Source organism: Rhinoraja longicauda, chromosome 3 (genome assembly GCF_053455715.1).
Source record: "Rhinoraja longicauda isolate Sanriku21f chromosome 3, sRhiLon1.1, whole genome shotgun sequence".
Taxonomy (NCBI): domain Eukaryota; kingdom Metazoa; phylum Chordata; class Chondrichthyes; order Rajiformes; family Arhynchobatidae; genus Rhinoraja; species Rhinoraja longicauda.
Genome location: NC_135955.1, coordinates 64,725,070 through 64,751,369, shown reverse-complemented (window position 1 = coordinate 64,751,369; position 26,300 = coordinate 64,725,070). Strand labels below are relative to the sequence as shown.

At 42.2% G+C, this 26,300-nt stretch overlaps 2 protein-coding genes across 2 annotated transcripts in view; both read left to right on the top strand.

The window, feature by feature from the left end:
- The window catches only part of snx2 (sorting nexin 2), a 36,406-nt gene extending 24,549 nt beyond the window's left edge, over nt 1-11,857 (top strand). The window contains exons 12-15 of the mRNA XM_078396288.1: nt 1,283-1,426; nt 9,320-9,400; nt 9,483-9,554; nt 11,378-11,857. Of these exons, the coding sequence (XP_078252414.1) occupies nt 1,283-1,426; nt 9,320-9,400; nt 9,483-9,554; nt 11,378-11,428 (348 nt within the window). The 3' untranslated portion in view covers nt 11,429-11,857. The remainder of the gene's footprint in view (nt 1-1,282; nt 1,427-9,319; nt 9,401-9,482; nt 9,555-11,377) is intronic.
- Nucleotides 11,858-20,627: 8,770 nt separating this feature from the next.
- Nucleotides 20,628-26,300, top strand: part of LOC144592049 (sorting nexin-24-like) — a 115,683-nt gene continuing 110,010 nt past the window's right edge. The window contains exon 1 of the mRNA XM_078396287.1: nt 20,628-20,936. Coding sequence (XP_078252413.1) covers nt 20,865-20,936 — 72 coding nt within the window. The 5' untranslated portion in view covers nt 20,628-20,864. The remainder of the gene's footprint in view (nt 20,937-26,300) is intronic.

The following is a 26,300-nucleotide window of genomic DNA, read 5'->3' as shown; positions in this document are numbered from 1 at the left end:
GTTGGATAATCTCTAACCTGTACAATGCCTTTATGGCATACTAATTTAATTTTTAACGTGTGGGTAGGGGGTTGAGGAGGGAGTGGGTGTTTATATTGAGGTGTGGCTCAAAGTAGTACCAAACAGTGTGGGATATGAACCAATTCTTTCAAATACAATAGTTTGCTTAAAGCGTTGGTAAATAAACGTCCATGGGTTCCAGCATGTATATTATAACAAGTCTTAAATTTCTAGCCATAACTGCTCAAAAAGATGAAGTTAGAACTTTTTGAGTCCAATTGTCTGGACAATCTTAGCATAGATGATAATTGTCTACTACTTGTCTGCCCCATCAGGCATCATATGCTCAACCCATCAGCTCTCATAATAGTCCTGTCAGCTGCTGCAGAATCTGTAAAGCCTGGAGGGATCGAGTTATCCTCAACCATGAAGGACTCCCTAGGAAAGGGTAGCAGTATGTTAAATGAATGTGCAATACAACTCTTTTGGTAAGATTGTGTACAGGTTGTAGTGCCCATTCTAAAAGGAGATTAGCTGTTCTTGGGACAGTGCCATAGAGAATCTAAGATTAGTTTTTACTTTAAAATTGACCTCTGCAAATGTTTGATTTATTGTTGTGAAGCAAATGATAAAGGTTGTGGGTAGAGGAATGGGGTATGTTCTAGTTGTCATTTTTTTCCCACCCTTCTGGGCACCAAGAATCATAAATGGCAGAGGTAATTAGGGTATTGTTCTTTGAAAAGACTACTTGTTTGGTCTCTCGTGGTTTGGTCTTTAGTGCTCTGTTTTAGCCTCTGTTTAACAGCTTTTATTTTGCTACTAAACCTATTTTATGGATGACTAACTCTTCTTTTGGTCTCACCTTAAATACATTTTGGTTAATCCTTCTGCTCCCTAATCTGGTCTTTCCTATTAAATTAAACATCAAATATTTTCCTTTTCCATGCGAGAACAGCTCCCAGCTTTGCCAGTTTCTTCACATAACAAGATTCTGTGCTTCTTCACTATAACATGTTGCCCTAAATTGTCCAGTGCTGCTGCTGAGGCCTGACCTGACGTTTAATGTAACCTTGTGTTCTATCCCATCAGCTTTAACCACTTCTGTCCATTTCAGGTTGTGTATTTACCTCTGTTCCTACATTCCTTTTGGTGTCCCTGAAGGTATTATAGACTACTGTATAATTGTTGGATTTCTCACTTGCCTTTGCAAATTCAGGTTTTCTTAAACTTGCTTACATTAAAGTTGCCTTCCAAATCTCAACAGTTTGTATTTTTGCTGCAGGGTGTTTTTGATTATCGAATGAAATGTTGGCAGAAATGGCAGGATGCACAGGCCACCTTGCAAAAGAAAAGGGAAGCTGATGCCAAACTTCAGTATGCAAATAAACCTGACAAATTACAGCAAGCTAAAGAGGAGATAAGAGAAGTAAGTATATTTTCTATTTGAAAAAGCTAAAGGGGAGATAAGAGAAGTAAGTATATTTTCTATTTGAAAAAATTCAATATTTAAAGGGAAATCTAGGTAAGTTGCTTTATAAATATAATCTTGTGCTTTTTAATAAATGAACCATCCTCTCCCAGGCAACCAAAAATCCACGTCTATAATAAATAGTAATTCTTTTCAATATGCTTGTGTACTCTTGTGTAATTATCCATATGATTAACAAAAGTAAATTGCAGATATAGTATGGGAAGAAAATGACGAAAGCAAACACTGATCCCAGTAAAAGGCCTGGATAGAGTGGATGTGGAGAGGATGTTTCCACTAGTGGGAGAGTGCGACTAGAGGTCATAACCTCAGAATTAAAGGACATTCCTTTAGGAAGATGAGGAGGAGTTTCTTTAGTCAGAGGGTGAATCTGTGGTATTCATTGCCACAGAAGGTTATGGAGGCCAAGTCAATGAATGTTTTTAAGGCAAGGATTAGTACAGTGTTGGGGGTTACGGGGAGAAGGCAGGAGAATGGGGTTGAGAGGGAAAGATAGATCAGCCATGATTGAATGGCGGAGTAGACTTGATGGGCTGCTTTGCCGAATTCTACTCCTATCACATGAACTTATTAGTAGTTGAGAAATTTATAGACATATGGAAAATGTAAATACATTGAAGTTTTTTTCCACAGTAAAAGCCAAAAACAATATATTAAATAAAAATGGAGGAAAGCTTAATAATGAATTATGAGATAAATGAAACCTGGGCTTAGCAAGTCCAATGGTCCTTCTTCGGGGTTCTAAAGGTTGGCTTATTTGTGAAGCTTTGTGTAAAGTTGTGAAGGTATTGATTGTAGTAAACTGGTCATGAGCAGGAACTCGGCAAGTATAAACTACATCTAGTGCTGTTTATAATCTATTAATTGAATAATGTTCAGTTTGTGCTACTGATGCTGGGTCAGAAAGACGGTTGGAAGGTTGGTTTGCTAATGGATATGTAGAAATTGAGTTGTAGGTGGATAAATCACCTGGTTCAGATTAAATGCAACCTAGTTGAGAGATGCAAGCCAATGATAGAAATTGTGGTACTGGCTGTTACGGAAACATCTAGGGAAAAGGGTGGTACATGTGTGGAGAGGTGTGCATATCACTTTCTTTCACTCAAAATAAAGGATAAACCCAGCATCTACAGGCCAGTCCATGAAACCTTAAACTTTCAGAAATGATCCAGGTCAAAATTAGCAGTCGCTTGGGCAAATGTGAATGATTTGTAAAAGCCAGCATAGATGTGACAAAGGGAAGTAGTATTAGACTAGAGCTTTCAAGATGTTGGTTTAAGAGGAAAATATATTTTGGAAGGTGGGCTTTCAAAAGACATTTTTAAGTGCATTCTGGTGGACTTCCCACTAAATTTAGGCTTGTGCAAGAAAAGAATTAGTAGAATGGATAAAATATTGGTTACGTGAATGGTAAAGTGGTTTTTATTTTGGACCACATCAGTATACACTATTTTACCCTGGACTAAAGTCTAATATTGATTGCAAAATATGGAGGATGCAATTTCTAAATCTGCAGATGATGCAACCTGAAAACGTGCTAAATTGAAGATGAGCAATGGAGGATAATTCCTGGCTGGTTGAGTAAGCAGATAGAACACATGTTTTTTGGTTAACATTAAATGTTTGCATGCACATTTAATTGGGAAAGCAAATTTAATGTTGTTTTTATATTGTAAAAGGTCTGGTGAATTAATTGCACAGGACTTGAGACCAACCTGATAAACTCTCTCCAGTTTTGTGCAGAGGGATATAGATGGAGGCACTGCAATGTGTTTCCATCAATATGATTCCCAAGATAACAGGTTGTCATGAGGAAATACTTAACGGTCCCAGTATGCTTTTATTTTAAGGATCTCGCAATGATTTAAGGTAGATACAGAGCATCTGTTTCAAGTTGTAGGAAGGTGGAGAGAATGAAAGGAAATGTCCATAAATTGGACATACCGTATCAGAGGGTGATGAAGGCTTAATTTCAGCTGATCTGTCTGGATGGTAGTAAAAGTGGAGATGATTGAGAGGAGACACATAGAAATCTATTCGAACACTCAAAGCAGGAATAACAATGTTAGTTGCCCTATAAGGAACAATCATTTGAAATCTGATCAACTGGCAGAGGTGTTCACCAACATCTTCAACCTCTCTCTGAATCAGTCTGTGGTTCCTACCTCCTTCAAAGCATCCATCATCGTTCTTGTTCCAAAGAAACTAGTAACTTCCTGTTTAAATGACTACCATCCAGTTGCACTGACATCAGTCATCATGAAGTGCTTCAAGAGACTAGTCAAAACACACATCTGCTCCTCTCTCCCTGACACCTTGGACCCTCTTCAGTTTGCATATAGACCAAACAGGGCCACGGACGATGCCATCGCCATGGCAATACATACTGTGCTCACCCACCTGGACAAAGGAAATACATATGTGAGAATGCTCTTTATTGACTACAGCATTCAACTCGGCATTCAACACTATTATTCCCTCAAAACTCGTCCACAAGCTCCTTGATCTTGGACTGGAGACCTCCATCTGCGGATGGATATTCAATTTCCTGACGGGCAGGCCCCAGGTGGTGAGAATTGGCAGCCACACCTCTTCCTCACTGATCCTCAACACAGGCACTCCACAGAGCTGTGTGCTCAGTCCTCTCCCGTACTCCCTGTTCACACACGACTACTGCTAAGCACAGCTCAAACATCATTCTAAAGTTTGCTGACGACACGACCATCTTGGGCCTCATCACAAACAACAATGAGACGGCCTACAGAGAGGAGGTAAAGGCACTAAACAGCTGGTGCCAGGAAAATAACCTCTCTCTCAATGTCAGCAAAACTAGAGATGATCGTGGACTACAGGAGACAGCGGGGGAGTGGACACCTCCCCATCCACATCGGTGATGCTGAGGTTAAAAGGGTCAGCAGCTTTAAGTTCCTCGGTGTGCACATCACTGAGGACCTTTCTTGGACACTGTACATGGACACAATAACAAAGAAGGCCCACCATCGGCTCTTTTTCCTGAGAAGACTGAGGAAGTTTGGCATGAACGCCAGCATCCTCACAAACTTCTACAGATGCACCATCGAGAGCCTGCTGACGGGCTGCATTACAGTCTGGTACGAGAACTGTTCTGCCCACAGCCACAAATCACTACAGAGAGTGGTGAAGACGGCACAGCACATCACTGGCAACTGTCTCCTGGCCATTCAGGACATTTTCTACCGACGGTGCCTGCGGAAGGCACGCAGCATCATCAAGGACCACAGCCACCCAGCACGCAGGCTGTTCTCCTTGTTACCATCAGGCAGACGATACAGGAGTATGGCTGCGCGTACCACCACAGTTTCTACCATCAGGCTTCTGAACTCAAACACATTTCACATCATATATGTTGATTATTTTAATATTGTCTTTTTACCTTACTAATGTAATTTTTATCTTATTTATCCTTGGAATATTACTGCTGAGGTGACCCGTTGTCTTGTCAAATACATTTCATTGTATTGTTGACCATGTGCCAACCTACATATGACAAGTAAAATTATTATTATTATTATTACAAAGTTAATTCAGTTTTTACTTCTACAGTTGATTGACCAAAATATTTCCAACATTTTTGGATTTCCAGCATCTGCAGTTTTTTGCCTTTTTGATACTAATGTTTCACTTGGTGGTAGAGACTAGACCTAAGATGCAGTTTCTCTGGTGAGGTTACTGAGTATTTAAGACAGATTTTTTTTGTCAGTGTTTGGAATTTTCTGAAAGAGAGATGTAGATGCTGAGTATTCAAGACTGAGGTGTGGATCAAGTCAAGTCAAATTTATTTGTCACATACACATACACGATGTGCAGTGAAATGAAAGTGGCAATGCCTGCGGATTGTGCACAAAAAAGAATTACAGTTACGGATGCAGCCGATCTATGGTATTGGGAAATGGGCAGAAATGGTGAGGATTGGTTCAGCCTTAATTTTGCCAAATAAAACATCTGCTTCAGTTTGTTTTGCTTGTACATGGATTTTGTAATCTTTAAATCATTTGCTCAACATTTAACAAAGCTCAAGTTGTTTGTCCTTGCATGGAGAAGGTTTTGATATTGTGCAGCGAAATGGGAAGAAATAATTACCTGCTAATTTCTTTTGGCAACTAGATACAACTTAAACTTTAGGACTGCGGTTAGGAAAGAAAATTTTTCATGCTTAACATGATAAAACTTGTACCAATGCATAATTGAGTTAAAAATAAAGGTCTGAACATTAGAACAATTTGCATGCTCAAGCTAAAACCCGTAAGAGCAGAATCCTAAAATAGCAAACTATTTTTCTGGAGAATGCCGTTTAAGTAAAATTAAGTGGTAGGAAAAGATATTAAATGGTCTTTAACTTGTATAATTTTTGTTTTGCTTTGCTTCACGAGGAGATTGAGGAGGTAGGAAGATTTTTAAACTGGTTTGAGTGACTGCTACAGCTTGTGTAAAATCATTTCAGTGGTAATGTACTTTGTAATTTTTTGAATTTCTCTAGTAAAACCATTATACTCGGTTCTAGCTGATAGAATCATAATTGCAATTAAATACACTTTTAAAGTCAGTAACTTTTTTGTTTAAAATTTTTGCAGTTAATTTCTACCCATCTTTCCCTGAAGCTCTTTTTTAGTATGGTTTAACTGGTGTCACTGCTTTATCTTATCCAAAGCCCTCATTGAAAGGATCGTCGGTTCACATGCTAAATAGGATCAGTGTTCTTGATAAGATTTGTTTACTTTGTACAGAAGACCTTCACTTTGTGTGCTTGGGTTGAACTTGTTTAGCCCCCTTGGTTGTGCACTCTAACGTTTGTCAAACCACATGTTGGAATTTGGTGTAAAAATTACATTTGGAAGATATATCCAAGTAGATGCAAATGAATGGCTTAAGAAGCTTTTGGAATGTGAGGTGTGGAGCTTCAAGAGTTGGCTGCTGATTGGAAACCTGTTGCAGTAAGCAGTATGGAAATGTGAACTTTGTCCAATGTGATCTTCCAATGGTGTTCAACCTACATTCTGGTGGCTTGTCTGACTAAAAGGGTAGTAATGTTACGGAACTGCTTTTGAAATCTGCCTAATAATGAAAGTCATTGTACTTTTCTATGTGCATTGACACGAAGAGGTCATGCAAATTTGTTCATGATAAAGTATCTGAAAGTACATGCTGTGCTTTATTGCATATTTTAGTGAGTGGAACTTTTGTGGATATGAGCTTCACTGATCTCCAATGTGCTTTCAAACCTGAATTTGCCAAGGAGTTGCACAAACCAGTTGCCTATTTGATCATTTGAGTGTTGTTCTTTTTGGTCCAGAATAAACACATTGACCATTTATGTTTGTCAACATGAAAGCTGATGGTGCAGCTTGCATAGGCACACTTGGATACTTTGCAGAGGTGAAGTATTTAACAAGAATAAAATGCCATAATAATAGGTGGATCCTATTACTGGAATGCCTTTTATATCCAAAATTTAGCACATTTCACTGCCAAATAAGCAAATAACGGTGTACGAGGAAAACGTGGTTATCCACTTGATCCCTATGGTCAGATGAAAGCCACTTAAAGTGCAAAAAACAATTTGGGTGAGGTATATTGGGACATGAGAATATTGGACATGAGAAATGTGAAAACTAAATTCTATCGTACAAAAACAGTTCTGGAAATCGACTTGTACAATGTTCTGTACAGTAAGTTGTCAACTGTTCAAGCTGGGTGATTGGTCTTCAATGTTAATGACTGCTGCAAACTTAGTAAACCAACTTTTAAGTGGGTGTTGGAAAATGAATTACAATCAATCGGTTCCTAATTTTCATTAATTGAGGTGAACACAATCTGAAATCTGCTCTTCAGCATTCTCATTACTTTCTCAAAATGGTGGTTCAGAGCATTTATTCATGCTGGGGTCTTAACAGGAGGTGGGTGGAAGGAAGTGTAGCAAGAACTGAATTTGGCTGGCAGGTGTACATATGAATGTGTTCCTTTAATGATGTATCATTTGGTGTATCAACAACATACCTGTCACCATTTATAATTCTAAAAACTGAATCCCTTTGCAATAGATTAAAGAATAATTGAGGATCAAGTTTGTATACTGCTTTGTGAAAATAAGACTTACAAGTGCGAGTCTGGTAAAGAGAATAATTGGGTTTGGGGGATTATGGCAAAAGTTGTATTCCTAATCTCAATGTGTGCTTATGCCTCCAACAGTGCCAAACATTTTGTGTTGAATGAAAGTGAAGTCATTTTTTAAAATTGAGAACTTTTAAAATGCTTTTTTTACACACCATAGCACTTGGGAATGACAGTGGAGTTCAGTTTTCAGTGATTATATTTGTTTTATGTGCATTTCATCTGTGGGAGCTTTACATGATCTATACTTGAAGTTGATATTTCTTCAATTCTGATCCACCAAAGTATTGCATGAGCCCGTGATTGTACGAGTTCCCATTTTAAGGTCCATTTAGCAGGTTTTGTGGAAAGCATCCGTTTTGGATGTGACCATGTTGAGTGGCTAAAGATAGATGAAAGTATTCAAATGGTCGTTTATTGGGAATGAACAAGGTTCAGTTATAAAAATATGAATAAAAAGGGATATTTTAATATTGAAAGAACAAATAGATTTTGGGCTGCAAAATTTGAAGCTGAATTTGCTTTGGCTACCAAAGGCAGCCAATGGAGTCTTGCTGAGATCAATGTAATTTGATGGACTGATCTGGCAAATGGTATCAAATTGAAATAGGAAGGAAGATGAGATATCAAAGATATAGCTTTGATCATTCCACGCTAATGGTAGTTTTGACATTTCATGCTGTTTACATTTTATAAAGCTGTTGTATTTTTATTGCCAATTAGCTTTTTATGAAATTATGAAAAAAGTATTAAATTCTTAAATACTGGTTTTGAAGTATGAATCGGTGTGCAAATAAGGAGCAGTGTTTTAAATTGTCCTGTCCTATCTATTATTTAATACTGCTGGATCTTCCAGAATTCAAACTTGTTGTGGAATTTTATGGACAGATCTATTTTAAAATATGACTTCATTTGGAATTGTATTTGATGACTGGCTGTGTAAATGTACAACTTTAAAACATTGAAATATGTGTTGGTTTAATAGAACATCCATTGGTTTAATGGTCAGTAATTCAGTAACTTTATATATTGCACACTAAATTTAAGTCTGAATATATGCTTGCAACTAGCTGTCAAATTTTAATTAGTTGTCTTGTTTTCCATAAAATTAATCTAGACTTGCTGTGAGCATTTAGTGACATTTTGAATGCTTAGCAACATAACTGAATCAAACTTTAATTTAGTTCATAAAAAGACAAAATGTGGAGTAATTCAGCAGGTAATGCTGAAGGATAGCTTAAGGCTTAAGGATAGCGGAGTCAGGGGGTATGGGGAGAAAGCAGGAACGGGGTACTGATTGAGAATGATCAGCCATGATCACATTGAATGGCGGTGCTGGCTCGAAGGGCCGAATGGCCTTCTCCTGCACCTATTGTCTATTGTCCCTGGAGAACACGGATAAGTGATAGTTTAGGACAGGGCCTTTCACACTGGAGAAGTGCCCCAATCTGAAACGTCACCTGTCCATGTTCTCCAGAGATGCTCAGTTTAGTTTATTGTCACATGTACAGGTACAGTGAAAAGGTTTTGTTGCATGCTATCCAGTCAGCATAAAGACAATACACGATTACAAACGAGCCACTTATCGAATGCTGCTTGACCTGATGAGTTACTTCAGCACTTTCTTATTTTTGTAAACCATATCTGCAGTTCCTTTATTAATTTATTTCCTTCCATTTCCAGTGGGAGGCAAGAGTTCAACAAGGGGAAAGGGATTTTGAACAAATCTCAAAAACAATTCGCAAGGAAGTAGGCAGATTTGAGGTGGGTGAAATAATATTTTTGTAAATTTAGTTATATAAACCATCATGAGCTGTTTTTGATCATCTTTTTCTTCTATTTGTAGAAAGAGAGGGTAAAGGATTTCAAATCTGTTATAATCAAATACCTTGAATCTTTAGTGCATACACAGCAACAAGTAAGTGAATCTTTTGAGATTCTAATTTCAGAATTATGAACTATCTGTTAAACATGAACCTGTATTAATTTGTCTTGTGTTTGTTTTAAATTTCTTTGTCGTCCTTGTTTCAATAACTTGATCCTTGGGAATATCTGTCCTTTTTTACTTATGTCAGGTGCACTGATTTTCAAACAGTTGTCTGTAAAGTCATAGTCTTTGTACCTGACAGGTGTTTATAGTCTGGCAATATATGAATACATTTTTATAATTCTTCATCTTCTGCAATGGTGCCCAGTATTTTATGCATGCTGATGAAATGGGGAAGAGAAAGGCAAGAAACTGGACATTTTTTTTTTTTATTCACAAAATGCTGGAGTAACTCAGCAGGTCAGGCAGCATCTCGGGAGAGAAGGAATGGGTGACGTTTCGGGTCGAGACCCTTCTTCAGACTGATGTCGGGGGTGGGACAAAGGAAGGATATAGGTGGAGACAGGAAGATAGAGGGAGATCTGGGAAGGAGGAGGGGAAGGGAGGGACAGAGGAGCTATCTGAAGTTGGAGAAGTCGACGTTCATACCACCGGGCCGCAAACTGCCCAGGCGAAATATGAGGTGCTGCTCCTCCAATTTCCGGCGGGCCTCACTATGGCACTGGAGGAGGCCCATGACAGAGAGGTCAGACTGGGAATGGGAGGGGGAGTTGAAGTGCTGGGCCACCGGGAGATCAGTGGCGTTAATGCGGACCGAGCGCAGGTGTTCAGCGAAGCGATCGCCGAGCCTGCGCTTGGTTTCGCCGATATAGATGAGTTGACATCTAGAGCAGCGGATGCAATAGATGAGGTTGGAGGAGGTGCAGGTGAACCTCTGTCTCACCTGGAAAGAATGTTTGGGTCCTTTGATGGAGTTGAGGGGGGAGGTAAAGGGACAGGTGTTGCATCTCGTGCGGTTGCAAGGGAAAGTGCCCGGGGTTAGGGTGGTTTGGGTAGGAAGGGACGAGTGGACCAGGGAGTTGCGGAGGGAACGGTCTCTGCGGAATGCAGAGAGGGGAGGGGATGGGAAGATATGGCCAGTGGTGGGGTCCTGTTGTAGGTGACGGAAATGTTGGTGGATGATATGTTGGATCCGCTGGCTGGTGGGGTGGAAGGTGAGAACGAGGGGGATCCTGTCCTTGTTGCGAGTGGGGGGATGGGGAGCAAGAGCGGAGCTGCGGGATGTAGAAGAGACCCTAGTGATAGCCTCATCTATAATGGAGGAGGGGAAGCCCCGTTTTCTGAAAAACGAGGACATCTCGGAAGCCCTAGTCTGAAACACCTCATCCCGGGCACAGATGCGGCGTAGACGGAGGAATTGGGAGTAGGGGATAGACTTTTTGCAGGGGACCGGGTGGGAAGAAGTGTAGTCCAGATAGCTGTGCGAGTCGGTGGGCTTGTAATAAATGTCTGTCACTAATTTTTCTCCTGTGATGGAGATGGTGAGGTCCAGAAACGGGAGGGAGATGTCAGAGATAGTCCAGGTATATTTAAGGGCAGGATGGAAATTGGAGGTGAAGTGTATAAAGTCAGTGAGTTCTGCATGGGTGCAAAACTGGACATTTCTTCATGAAGGCCAATTTAATTTGTGTGTGTATATATGTCTTGGCATGCACCATTGGGGAGATTAAATGTACCAAAGTTATTCATTCCTAGTGTCATCCCATCCAATCTTGTAAGAAAGAATTACTTCACCGTGTTCGTTCAAGTATTTGTATCATGAAAGATGCAAGATTTGCAGTAAATTGATATGAGTGAGGTATAACACTCTAATTTTCTAAATCTGATTTCTAATCTTTTGAATTATTTTTCAGTTAATTAAATACTGGGAGGCATTCCTGCCAGAAGCCAAAGCAATAGCATGAAATTCCAATGAAATCAAACGTGGCCTGTCTCTTGTTTACAACTGGTTCCGAACTAGGCACTGACAACAATTCCAACATAACCACTATATATATTTTAAATTGTAATACGGCATTACAAAAGTGGTTTAATACGTTCCTCTTGCATTTTGTCAACCAACTGCATGGCCTAATCCTGTCTGAATGAACTGGATTGTGGAATGAAATTCTGCAGTAGTTGCTGAATTGAACACTACTGTGCAGCTTAATGTTTGCCGTGAAGTGAATTGTCAGTGCTGGAACAGATTTTGCTGTAATAACACTTTCATTCTTAAGAGATCTATTACTGAATTTTCATATAACTAATTGTAAATTGTGAAACATAAATTCAGCATTCCTGTATAGAAATCATGAATTTTGATCTTTGTTACTATAATAAAGGGATATACTTCATCGCTTTTGTAGTCTTGCTATGTTTGTTTTCAAGTTTGGGTTTTGCCAATACAATTCAAATTGCTCTTCTGTTTTAAGGGTTCCCTGGGCTATAAAATGTTTTGAATCATGAAATGTTTACCCTGTACGTGCCCAGTCAGAGAAGTCCTTCAGAAGATGGTTGTTAGCCACTCAATCCAGTCCTGGGACATTGTTGCTGCAATTCCTTGGAACAAGCTCTCACTATATCGTTCTCAAGTTTCATGCCGTCATGATTGTGAAATGCTGTTATTGGCTTGGTCTAAGACTCATCAACCAACCAATCCTGTGGGAATACTTTCAGAAACATCTGTGATTATGGAGAAAGATCAGTGCTTTACCTCTCAGGGTAATTTGAAGATGTCCATTTTTGGGGTTTGCAGAAAACCCACTCCAGCACTTGATACCTTAAAACCAAGTTGGCGAAGATGTCTTTTTATGAATAGCTTTTTGTATACCATTTGAATGGCAATCTAATTCTGTGAAAAACTCAATTGAAATATTGCAACAGAAACAGATTAAGATTTCAAATTATGCTTTTCCGATTTGTTGTTCAACGATGGTGCAATTTTCATGGCAAAACCTTTAAAATGAGAACATGAAGTTGCAATGCCAAGAATTTGGCAGTTTAAATTTGCACTTTATCATCCCAAATTAATTTGCAATTTTCCATAATGCAAGTCTATGTCTCACGTTGTACTGAATCCTTTTTTTTTTAAAGGATGTGAGATTATTCCCGTACACCAAAAAAGAAACGGCAGATAGCTACAGGCATGGCCTCAAACAAGGGCAGACAGTTGAAGTTGAGCAGATGGTGGGGGGGAAAGTAAGGCAAGGATTAGTAAATAAACAATTGGAACTCTGGCTGAGATACATTAACCTGGAATATTGTGCTCTTAAACGGAATATTTTTCAACAAAAGCTTTGCACTGTATCTCTGTACATGTGACAATAAATTGAACTGAATATTCTGCAGGGAGGAAAAAGTTGTTCTAATACAATCTTCTCAGAATTAGATCCACATTTAAATCTTAACCACCATCCTGATCCAAAAGAATACAGTACTGGTTCTACCAAGCTGCTGTTTACGTACCTTGTAGAACTGTATAAAGAGAACCTCAATTAAACATCCCTTTGCAATAAAGGCCAATGCATTTAGCCTTTGTCTAGTCTTTGTTACTATCTCTAGGCTTTGTCATTATTTCAGCCCACCTACCAATTGCCCGCTCTCCTGTTTGCCTAATAGAGTCATAGAGTGATACATTCTGGAAACAGGCCCTTTGGCCCAACTCACCCACACTGGCCAACAATGTCCCAGCTACACTAGTCCCACTTGCCTGTTCTTGGTCTATATCCCTCCAAACCTGTCCTATCCACGTACCTGTTTAACAGTTTCTTAAACGATGGGATGGTCCCAGCCTCAACTACCTCCTCTGGCAGCTTGCTCCATACACCCATCACCCCTTGTGTGAAAAGATTACCCCCCCGGATTCCTATTAAATCTTTTTCCCTTCACCTTCAACCTATGTCCTGTGGTCCTCGATTCCCCTACTCTGGGCAAAAGACTGTGCATCTACCTGATCTATTCCTCTCATGACTTTGTATACCTTTATAAGATCTTCTCTCATCCTCCTGCACTCCATGGAATAGAGACCCAGCCTACTCAACCTCTCCCTATTGCTCAGACCCTCTCGTCCTGGCACCATCCTCATAAATCTTTTCTGAACCCTTTCAAGCTTGGCAATATCTTTCCAATAACGGTGCCCAGAACTGAACACAATATTCTGAATGGGGTCTCACCAATGTCTTATACAACTGCAACATGACCTCCCAACTTCTATACTCAATACTCACTGATGAAGGCCAAAGTACCAAAAGCCTTTTTGACCACCTTATCTATCTGTGACTCAAGGAACCATGCACCTGTACTCTTAGATCCCTCTGCTCTACAACACTACCCAGAGGTCGAGTATTTACTGGGTAGGTCCTGCTCTTGTTCGACGTCCCAAACTGCAACACCTCACACTTCTCTGTATTAAATTCCATCAACCATTCCTCTGCCCACCTGGCCAATTGATCCAGATCCTGCTGCAATCGTTCACAACTCTGCAAAACCACTAACTTTTGTATCATCAGCAAACTTGCTAATCTTACCTGTATGTTCTCATCCAGATCCTTGATGTAGATGACAAACATAACGGGCCCTGCACCGAACCCTCAGGCACACCACTAGTCACAGGCATCCAGTCTGAGAAGCAACCTTCCACCATTACCCTCTGCTTCCTTCCATAGAGCCAAGTCGCTGTCCATTCAGCTATCCTTGGATCCCATGCGATCTAACCTTCCAGAGCAGCCTACCATGCGGAACCTTGTCGAACACTTTACTGAAGTCCTTGTACAACTTCTACAGTTCTGCCCTCATCAACCTTTTTGGTCACGAATTCAAAAATATTAATCAGATTAGTGAGACACGACCTCCCACGTACAAAACAATGCTGACTATCCCTAATCAGCCCTTGCCCATCCAAATGCCTGTACATCCTATCCCTCAGAATACTCTCCTGTAACTTACCAACTACAGATGTTAAGCTCCATAGTTCCCAGCATTTTCCTTACAGCCTTTCTTGAAAAGAGGTACAACATTTGCCACCCTCCAGTCTTCCGGCATCTCTCCTGTATTCAAGTACGACTCTTAAATTACAAACAGGGCTCCCGCAATTTCCTTTTTAGTTTCCCACAATGTCCTCAGATATATCAGATAAGGCCCTGGAGATTTGTCTACCTTCAAACATGACAGTGCCTTCAGTGCTTCTTCGACAGTAACCCTGACTGCTCTGAAGATACTTCCAGTGATTGCTCCAATTTCCTCCGTTCTACTGTCTTTCTCCTCGGTAAATACAGAGGAGAAATACTCGTTTAGGACCTTGCCCATCTCCTGTGGCTCCACACAGAGGTGACCATTTTGATTCCTGAGAGGTCCCACTCTCTAGTTACCCTTTTCCCCCTTATGTATTTATAATATCTTTTGGGATTGTCCTCAATGCTACCCACCAGAGCTATCTCCTGATCCCTTTGTGCCCTTCTGATTTCATTTTTTAGTTTACTCCTTAATTCCGAAACTCCTCCAGGGATGCACTTGATCCCAGCTGCCTACACCTGTCCCGTGCATCCTTGTTTTTGACAAACATCACAATTTCCCTTGTCAGCCAAGCTTCCTTACGTTAGCCTGCTTTGCCCTTCACTCTAACGGGGACGTACACATCCTGAGCTTTCTTTAGTACACTTTTAAAAACATCCCACTTGGCCGATATTCCTTTCCCCTCTAATAACCTGCTCCAGTCAACTTGAGCGAGACCTTCCCTCAAAGTTGGCCTTACCCCAGTTGAGCATTTTATACTCTCCATCCCTATCCATATCTATCTTAAACCTAATCGAACTGTGGTCACTGGTCCCAAAAGGCTCCTCCACACACACTTCATTAACTTGCCCTTCCCAATTTCCCAATACTAGATCCAGCATTGCCTTTTCACGTGTTGGGGCCTCCACATACTGCTTAAGAAAACTCTCCTGAACACTTGAGGAATTGCACCCAATCTGAACCCTTCACGCTATGATTTTCCGTCTGGAAGACACAGTCTCCCAGATGTACTAGAGGACAGAGGAACTGAAAGAAATTTGCATTAGGTGAGAAATAGTATTGGGTAGACTGATGAGACTGAGGCTGATAAATCCCCAGGGCATGATGGTCTGCATCCCAGGGTACTCTAGGAGGTGGCTCTAGAAATCATGGATGCATTGGTGATCATTTTCCAATGTTCAATAGATTCAGGATTAGTTCCTGTGGATTGGAGGGTATCTAATGTTATCCCACTTTTCAAGAAAGGAGCGAGAGAGAAAATCGGGGAATTATAGACCAGTTAGCCTGGGGAAGATGCTGGAGTCAATTATTAAAAAGGTAATAATAGCACATTTGAATAGCAGTAAAAGGATTGGTCCAAATCAGCTTGGATTTATGAAGGGGAAATCCTGCTTGACTAATCTTCTGTAATTTTTTAAGGATGTGACAAGGAAAATGGATGAAGGAGAGCCAGTGGATGTAGTGTATCTAGACTAGACTTTCAGAAAGCCTTCGATAAGGTCCCACATGGGAGGTTGTTGAGCAAAATTAGAGCACATGGTATTGGGGGTAGGGGATTGACATGGATAGAGAATTGGTTGGTCGACAGGAAGCAAAGAGTAGGAATAAACGGGTCCTTTTCAGCGGTGGCGAGTGGAGTGCCACAAGGCTCGGTGCTGGGGCCACAACTATTTACAATATATATTAATGGTTTGGATGATGGAATTAGAAGTAACACTAGCAAGTTTGCAGATGGCACAAAGCTGGGTGGCTGTGAGAACTGCGAAGAGGATGTTAGGAGGTTGCAAGGTGACTTGGACAGGTTGAGTGAGTGGGCAGATGCAGTATAATATAGCTAAATGTGAGGTTATCCACTTTGGCGGCAAAAACAAGGAGGCAGATTATTATCTCAATGGTGGCAGATAAGGTAAAGGGAAAGTCCAACGAGACCTTGGTGTCCTTGTACACCAGTCACTGAAAGTAAGCGTGCATGTACAGCAGGCAGTGAAGAAAGCTAATGGCATGTTGGCCTTCATAACGAGGTTCACAAGGTTAAGCCCTGAGATGGAGGGACTGTCACATGAGGAAAGATTGGGCTTGTATTCACTGGAGTTTAGAAGGATGAGAGGGGATCTTATAGAGACAAATAAAATTATAAAAGGACTGGACAAGCTAGATGCAGGAAAAATGTTCCCAATGTTGGGGGAGTCCAGAACCAGGGGCCACAGTCTAAGAATAAAGGGAAGGCCATTTAAAACTGAGGTGGGAAGAAACTTTTTCACCCAGAGAGTTGTGAATTTGTGGAATTCTCTGCCACGGAAGGCAGTGGAGGCCAATTCACTGGATGCATTCAAAAGAGTTAGATAGAGCTCTAGGGGCTAGTGGAATCAAGGGATATGGGGAGAAGGCAGGCACAAGTTACTGATTGTGCATGATCAGCCATGATCACAATGAATGGTGGTGTTGGTTCAAAGGGCCAAATGGCCTCCTCCTGCATATTTTCTATGTTTCTACATAGGGAAAGTTACAATTCCTTACTACAACCACCTTATTTGACCTGCAGCTGTCTGCAATCTCCCAGCACATTTGTTCTTCTAATTCCCATTGCCTATTCAGGAGGAGGTAGTACACCGCCAACAAGGTGATCATCCCTTTCTTGTTCCTCAGCTCCACCCATATAGCCTCGCTAGATGAACCATCCGTAAAGTCACCTCTGAACACAGCCGTGACATCCTCCCTAACCAACAATGCAACCCCCTTTTTCCCCCTCACTCGTCTCTCCTGAAGCTCTTGTACCCCAGAACATTGAGCTGCCAGTCCTGCCCCCCCCCCCTTAACCAGGTTTCTGTCATGGCTACAACATCCCAGTCGCTCGTACCTATCCATGCCCTTAGCTCATCTGCCTTACCCGTCAGGCCCCTTGCATTAAAATACATGCAGTTTAACCCAACCCTCCTTCCTCGCTTTCCGCCTTTCACCTGCCTATTCTGTCCACTAACCTTTCCCACACCACCCTCCATACCAACTTCTAGCCTCCCACGTGTCTCTGTCCTGCACGAGATCCCACCCCCCTGCCAATCTAGTTTAAACCCTCCCATGTAACATTAGCAAACCTTCCTGCAAGGATGTTGGCCCCCCTCCAGTTTAGGTGCTACCCGTCCCTTTTATACAGGTCACCCCTGCTCCGGAGATCTCAATCATCCAGAAATCTGAGTCCCTGCCCCCTGCACCAACTCCTCAGCTATACATTGATTTCCCCAATCTTCCTATTCTTACCTTCACTAGCATGAGATCCTTGAAGCAATCCTGAGATCACTACCCTGCAGGTCCTGCTTTCCAGTCTTCTATCCAATTCCGTATATTCTTGTTGCGTATATTTCTTCAGTGGACAAAAGAAATCACAAATTTTGAATGTCACACTTTACTCACCAAGGCACTTCTTTCGAGCCAAAGACTCACACTTTACTCACCAAGGTACTTCACCTTAACAAGGCCGCTCCCAACAAGGCCACTCTGCTACAGCTGCACTTCTTTATCTGTTACCTAATCAACAACTTTAGGGCTAATTTGTAAATTACTCGAACCTGGGACTTTGGCGTTCTTTTTTAATCTTCTTTCCCTCTGACTCACCTACTTCCAGCCAATACTCTCTCTCGCTGCTTCTGGCTGCTGCTTCTCTCCGACCTTCACGGTAAACACTTGAACCGGACCTTTGGTGCTCTTTTTAAATCTTCTTTCCCTCTGACTCACCAACCTCCAGCCAATACTCACTCTCGCTGCTTCTGGCTGCTGCTTCTCTCCGACCTTCAACTGATCTTTTTTCCAGCCTTCTCCCTCGTATACAATTAGATTGAAGGGTCCCAAAGTAGCTTGACCTGTTGAGTTCCTCCAGCAATTTGTTTTGCTCAAGATTCCATCAACTGCAGTTTGTCTCCATGTTCATCTTAACTACATGTTGGATCTGCCTACTAATTGACAATTCAACAATAATATCCCTGTTCACACTCTATGGAAACAGCCCTTCAGCTCTTGCTCACTAAGATGCCAAAGATACCATTTGTCCTTGTTTGTTCCATGTCCCCCTAAATCTTCCCTATCCATGCACCTGTCCAAATATACTAAATGGTATCGTACTTGCCTCAGTTACTCACTCTGGTACCTCATTCAGTATACCCAGCACCCTCTGGTTGAAAAGGCTACCCCCCCTCCCCCCATTAAACCAATGCTCTCAAGTTCTTGATTTCCCCAATCTTGGGGATTTCCCCCACGTCATTTCATACACCTCTTAAGATCATCTCTCAGTCTTCTGTGCTCCAAGGAATGTGGTCCTAACCTGTTTAATCTCTCCCTATAGCTTAGCCCATCAAGTCCTGCCAACATCCTGGTTATTGTTCTCTGCACTCTTTCCAACTTAATGGCATCTTTCCAACAGCAGACCTGACCAACATCTTGTACAACTACAACATAACATTCCAACGAGTTCAGTTTATTGCCACATGTACAGAGGTACAGTAAAAACCTTTTGTTTACTCTACTCCATTCCCTGACTGAAGGTCAGCGTGCCAAAAGTTGCCTTTACCACCCTAACTACCCTTGTTGCCAATTTCAGGGAACTCTGTACTTGTACTTCTATATCCCTCTGCTCAAAAACACTTCCCAGGGTCCTCCCATTCATTGTTAAGGTCCTGCCGTGGTTTGGTTTGACTTCCCAAAATGCAACCCCTCACTTATTCAAATTAAATTCTTTTGCTGGGCTCACTTGCCCAGCTTATCTTGATCCTGTCAGAATTCTTGGTCCTGCCAGAATCCCAGGAATGTGGGTTAAATAAGTTTAGTGGCATATGCCAACTTACTAACTATGCCTTATACATTCTCATCGAAACTGTTGATAATAGATGACAAACAGCAATGGGTTGAGCACCTATTCCTGAGAGACATCCATAGCTACATGCATGCAGGCTGAAAATTGATCTTCCACCACTGGCCTCAACTTCCAACCATGAAGAAAATTCTGAATCCAGACTGAAGAAGGGTCTTGATCCCAAAACGTCACCAATGAGTCTGAAGAAGGGACCCAATCCGAAACGCCACCTATTTATTCACAAAATGCTGGAGTAACTCAGCAGGTCAGGCAGCATCTCGGGAGAGAAGGAATGGGTGACGTTTCGGGTCTTCGGGACCCGAAACGTCACCCATTCCTTCTCTCCCGAGATGCTGCCTGACCTGCTGAGTTACTCCAGCATTTTGTGAATAAATCGATTTGTACCAGCATCTGCAGTTATTTTCTTACGCCACCTATTCATGTTCTCCAGAGATGCTACCTGATTTGCTGAGTTACTCTGGCACTTTGTGTCCTTCTGTATCCAGTTAGCTAGCTCTTCCTGGATCCCATGCAATCTAATGTTCCAGAGCAGCCGACCATGTAGAACCTTGTTAAAGGCTTTGTATTGAGCAGATTCATCGAGTTGCACAGCATCGAAACATGTTTGATTTAATACAAAGCTAAAGTGGGGTTAAAAGGGTGACATAGTTCAGAGACTGGCCACCTTGTATTCTGTACACATGCACATGCAGTAGATCCCAGGAATGTGGGTTAACATATGATAAGCACTTGATGGCGTTGGGTCTCTACTCACTGTAGTTTAGAAGGATGAGGGGGGACCTCATTGAAACTTACTGAATAGTGAAAGGCTTGGATGGAGCGGATGTAGAGAGAATGATTCCACTAGTGGGAGAGTCCAGGACCAGAGGTCATAACCTCAGCATCAAAGGACGTTCCCTTAAGAAGGAAATGGGGGAATTTATTTAGTCAGAGGGTGGTGGATCTGTGGAATTCATTGCCGCAGAAGGCTGTGGAGGCCAAGTCAATGGATATTTTGAAGGCAGAGATAGATTCTTGATTAGTATGGGTGTCAAGAGTTATGGGGAGAAGGCAGGAGAATGGGGTTGAGAGGGAGAGACAGATCAGTCATGATTGAATGGCGGCGTGGACTTGATGGGCCGAATGGCCTAATTCTATTCCTGCTGACCTTATGAATGGGCTGATTCTGCTCCTAGAACTTGTGTCGAGCTCGGCCGGAGTCGCAGCATTCCAAAGACCACGTGACGCGGGCGGCGACATTCCGATCCCAGGATCACGTGGGCGCGGGGCGCGCTCACGTGGCCGCTCGCCGCTTTGCAAATGGCTTTTGTCTGTATCTGATCGCTGCTGCTGCTGCTGCGGCGACCCGGGCGCCAACAGCTGCCTGAGTGGCACAGCATTAACCCCCTCTCGCCTTCGGTGCACGGGTGAACAAAAAAAGTTGCAATCGAAGGTGCGTCGTTTTTGATCCAGCGGTTGCTGTTGCGCGGCTGGAAGGACCTCTCTGCACCATGCACCACACGATAGAAGTATCAATCCCGTCCTTCCGATATGAGGAGAGCGATCTGGAGAGAGGATACACGGTAAGCAGAGAGACACGTCCTTCCGGGGCCGCATTACTCGCGGATGATAACTGCAAAAGCTCTGGCTGCGTTTCCACCTTGTACCTACTGAGCTCATCGATGCATGCCTGGCATTGGATCCACAGGGATCCACAGCAGGGTGGCATCCCATTGTAGGTTTGGCCGGCACCGTGCAACCCAGATGCTCTGCACTTTTTGGTCCAGTTATTTATTGAGTAAGAGCTTTTCACTGATTGTGTAGAAATAGTTGCCGTTTTACTTCCAGATCTTGCTACTTTTTGCGAAATCTAAGCGATATATGCTCACACACACGATTAAGAACCTTACGTGGATAGGACAGGTTTAGAGGGATATGGACCAAATGTAGGCAGGTGGGACGTGTAGATGGGGTATGTTGGTCGGTGTGGGCAAGTTGAGCCGAAGGGCCTGTTTCCACATGTATAACACACATAGTTGTTTTGCTATGAAATTCCACTGCCTCTGTAATTCACATTATTTCACAACATCAATAAAATGATTAGATCAATGTTTCTCAAAATGTGTCATCCCAAAGAGTAGGTGGCGACCTTCATAACCTGATTAACCTTTTAAAGTCCCAGGCATTTTTGTCATGGATTCAAACAGAGTGGAAACAGGCCCTTCGGCCCAACTTGCCCACGCCGATCAGCATGCCCCGTCTACACTGTTTGTTTATTATGTACATATGTTGGAAATTAATTGAAAGTGCTTGCTGGCGTTTGATTACATTGAATAATCTGAAACTCACTCTATTGAGTACCAGTTTTACATGAAAAGTTAACACTGTTTTACGAAATCCTGATACAAAGTAAGTATATGGCCTATGATTCAAAATGAAACAACCATCGCCCGGTTAGAATTGGGTGGGGACGCGTTACATATTATTACACATACTACTCTCAAAGATAATCACACATACCAAGGCGTAATATTACAACGTATTTTTATGTCTGTTGTATAAATATTTTGGCGTGAAGATGGACAAGAAAACGCCGTGCATCTTTCCAATGCTTGGTCAGTTTTGGTATTTTATTTTTGTTCAGGTGTTGTTCAAAATGCATTTTTACGAATGTAAACAGAATGGAGTAGCAATTCCAGTCAGCTAAAGTCAATTTTTGAAACTAACTTCGGGCACTCGTCACGTGACAACTCTAGCAAGTTGTCCTCTGCTATTGGCTGCAATTGAATCTCATCACTTTCCTTTCTACTGATCAGAGTCAGAGGGGAAATATGTTACGGCTATTTCAACATTTGATTTTACACAAGATAATATAATTTTCCTTAAGAAGGTGAAGCTTCTTTGTCATTATGCTGCTCCGCCCATTGCCTCAGTACTAATTCCAAACAAATGCACCAACTGTTCTTGCTTTGACATATTGTTTGGACAAATTAAAAATCCCTGTTTAACTTGCTGCTCTGGATTATGTTACTTGCAGTTGAAAGTCTTTCACAGAAACCTAATTGTAAATGCAAAACCCAAAGTGAACCCACAGTGGAGAATGTTAATTTACTGTTAACTGTATTCAGCCTATTCCCATCCGATTTCCATGCCTGTTGTATTGATACACGCATTTTTGTGTGGGGATGAATATTGGATAAGAAAGCGGAGCATCTTTCCATTAATTGTTTGGGAATTTGTAACATCTACTGCAACTCAACTCAACAATCTTAGAAGTCTAGGGTAAATTTTCTCAAACAATTTATGTAGACTTTTTAAAATTATCTGAGAACTGCAAAGATGCACGGATTCGTTGACCAGTTGTTGAGAAGTACAGTACTAAGCTATGGTAATCTGATTTCACCCGTTTGAATTTGTCCTTCTAATTTGGTGTGCTATATTCAAGGCTCCTCTATGTGAGAGATAACAATGGCGACAAGTCAGAACCAGTTGCTATAATTACTGGCTACTATAGTCAATGTTGAATTCATCTGGCATTTCCAGTTTGGATCAGATCTGTAAGGATAAACATGGAAGGGATCAGGAACCTTGTGGCCTGGTGTCAGAACAACAAACAACCTAGTCTTGAGCTTTTCGCTAACTGGGTAGCACGCAACAAAAAGCTTTACATTACCTAGATACATGTGACATAAACTAAACTAACGTCAACAAGAATTATTAGATTTTTATTGCTACTGTAGAGATGGCCAACGGCTTCAAGTTTGTTGACATCCTCCTTGGCATCCGACCATCTGCGGGAGGTGATGGTGCGGCTTGGCGTTGTCCTGCTTGGAGAGGGGGGTCTTTCTTCTGCGGTTACACTTTCTTGTGTGACTGACTAGGCCTATCCGTGACAGGCAGATCCTTCCACAGTTTCCACAGATGAGGTCGTCTCTGGTCGTTGTTCTGAGGAGTCCATGGCTGCCGTCTTTGACCATATTGCGGTGCTGGCGCCTGTGCTCCAGGGTCTTGAACCACGTGCTGTCGTGATGTTTCATGCCCACCTGGAGGTCCTTCCTCCACTTGCCACGGTCTTCAACAGCCGCTTCCCAGTTGACAGTGTCGATATTGAAGCTTGTCATATCCCTTCTAATTGTGTCCTTGTCGCGGAGCTTTGGTCTTCCTCTTGGTCTCCGAGCATTAGCAACTTCCCCATAAAGCACGTCTTTGGGGATACGCCCATTGTCCATCATGTGCACATGTCCAAGCCAGCGGAGGTGCTTCTGCTTGAGGATGGCAGGGATGCTAGGCATGTTGGTTAGAGAGAGGACAGATCCGTTGGTGAATTTGTCCTGCCAAGAAACTCCCAGGATGCGGCGAAGACAGCGAAAATGAAAGTTAGGCAGTTTCTGCTCTTGATGTTGATAGGTCGTCCAAGCTTCATATCACCACCAACCTAACCTGATCCCTTCACACTGATGTGGCAGTTCAAAAAACACTTTTGGCATATAAAAAGCAAGCATATTTACTTTCTTTGCCATCTAAGAAGATTCGGCATGTGGAAAGTATTTTGATGGGATGCATCTGAGCCTGTGGCAACTGCTCTGCTCTGGACGACAAGCCTGGTGATTAATGCTGCACAGGCCTTTATAGGACTGTCACTTCCTTCTATACAGTCCATCTACACAGCGCATTACATCAGGAAGTCTGGAAGTATTGTCAAGGATGCCTGTCACCCTACCTGTTTGCACTTCCCTTTTCTGTCTTCTGGGAGAAGATACATGAGCTTGAAAGATCAGATGTCCAGACTTAGTACAGCTTCTTCCCTACAGCTATCAGACTCCTGAACCAATTACCTCTTTCACATTCCTTTTGTTTAGCTTAGAGATATATCATGGAAAAAAGGCCCATCGGCCCACTGAGTCCATGCAGACCACAATCACCTATTCTCAAATGTGCTGCCATATACTCTTCACTCTACCTCATTTGTATATTCCTTTATTGGACTTAAGTTTTTTTGTGTTATTTTAGCTTGCACCACAATCTGTCCACCATTCTATTGTTCTCTGTTGTTCATTTTATTTGTGTATCTATTCTTTTCATGTACTTTACTGTATGAGCATCTTGTGAACAAGGAAGTTCATTTGTGATAATAAACAAATCTGAATCTAAATCTGACTACAATCATTAGCCTGTAATATTAGACTTTTTTTTCTCCCGACATAAACATTGTTTGATCTGTTAAGTGTTTCCTGCATTGTTTTTAAAAAAAAATCTCATCTATCATATCATATCATATATATACAGCCGGAAACAGGCCTTTTCGGCCCTCCAAGTCCGTGCCGCCCAGTGATCCCCGTACATTAACACTATCCTACACCCACTAGGGACAATTTTTACATTTACCCAGCCAATTAACCTACATACCTGTACGTCTTTGGAGTGTGGGAGGAAACCGAAGATCTCGGAGAAAACCCACGCAGGTGATCATTTTTACTTCTTATGATTTACACCTCTCCAAACAGATGTGATATGGTTTAACAAATCTTCCCTCCCCTTCCCCCTCAGCAGATATCAGGACATTTATTTATTGGTAGACACAAAATGCTGGAGTAACTCAGGAGAGAAGGAATGGGTGACATTTCGGGTCAAGACCCTTCTTCAGACTGATGTCAGGGGAGTGGGGGGGGACAGAGATAAAATGTGGTCAGAGACAGTAAGACTGGAGGAAAACTGGGAAGTGGGAGGGGATGGAGAGAGAGAGGGAAAGCAAGGGCTATTTGAAGTTAGAGGTCAATGTTCATACCACTGGGGTGTAAACCACCCAAAGGAAATATGAGGTGCTGTTCCTCCAATTTGCGCTGGGCCTCACAATGGAGATGGTCCAGGACAGAAAGGTCAGATTGGGAATGGGAAGGGGAGTTAAAGTGCTGAACAACTGGGAGATCAGGTAGGTTAAGGCAGACTGAGCAGAGGTGTTCAGCGAAATGATTGCCGAGCCTATACTTGGTGTCGCCGATGTACAGAAGTTGACACCTGGAACAGCGGATACAGTAGATGAGGTTGGAAGAGGTGCGAGTGAACCTCTGCCTCACCTGAAAAGACTGCCGGGGTCCTTGGATGGAGTCGAGGGGGGAGGTAAAGGGACAGGTGTTGCATCTCCTGCGATTGCAGGAGAATGTAACTGGGGAGGGGGTAGTTTGGGTGGGAAGGGACGAGTTGACCAGGCAGTTCCGGAGGGAACGGTGTCTGCGGAAAGCAGAAAGAGGAAGAGATGGGAAGATGTGGCCAGTTTTTTGCAGATTTACCTTTTTTGCCCTTACACACAGGAGTACATCTTGAGTTCTTAAACTTTATTGTGAAGTACGAATTTAAAGTCATTATCCCATTTGGTGATGCTGACAAATTCCGCGTATGTTGCAAAACATACTTGGCTAATAAAGTATGATTATGATTATGTAGTCCTTCGAGTGAAGATATTCCCATAATGTTATTCAAGAGGAAGTTCCAGGATTTTAACTTAATAATGATGAATGAATTACAAAATATTTCCAAGCAAGATGACTTGGAAAGTGAACTTAGTGTTCACTCAGAAGAAAACTCTTGCCCAGAAACATCACCTATCCATGTTCTCCTGAGATGCTGCATGACCCGCTGAGTACTCTGGCACTATGGGTCCTTTTGTGTAAACAAGCATCTGCTGTTCCTTGTTTCTACAGGTGTTCCTTAGTGTTTGAAGCCCTTTTCCTTTCCAGCCCTAGCTTCCAACGCAACCCCTGGCTCGCAAGATGCACCAGTGACCATTACTTCACCCCAAGTTGACATGGCTTTTGTTGAGGCTCAAATCGTAGCCCCTGGGGACAACGCCTTCTTCAGGCTGCCGCCACCGACCGGATGCACTTGGCCACCGTGGGGCTCCTGCCCCTCTCACCAGCTTCCGCTTCTTCCTTTCACCTAAAATAGGTGGA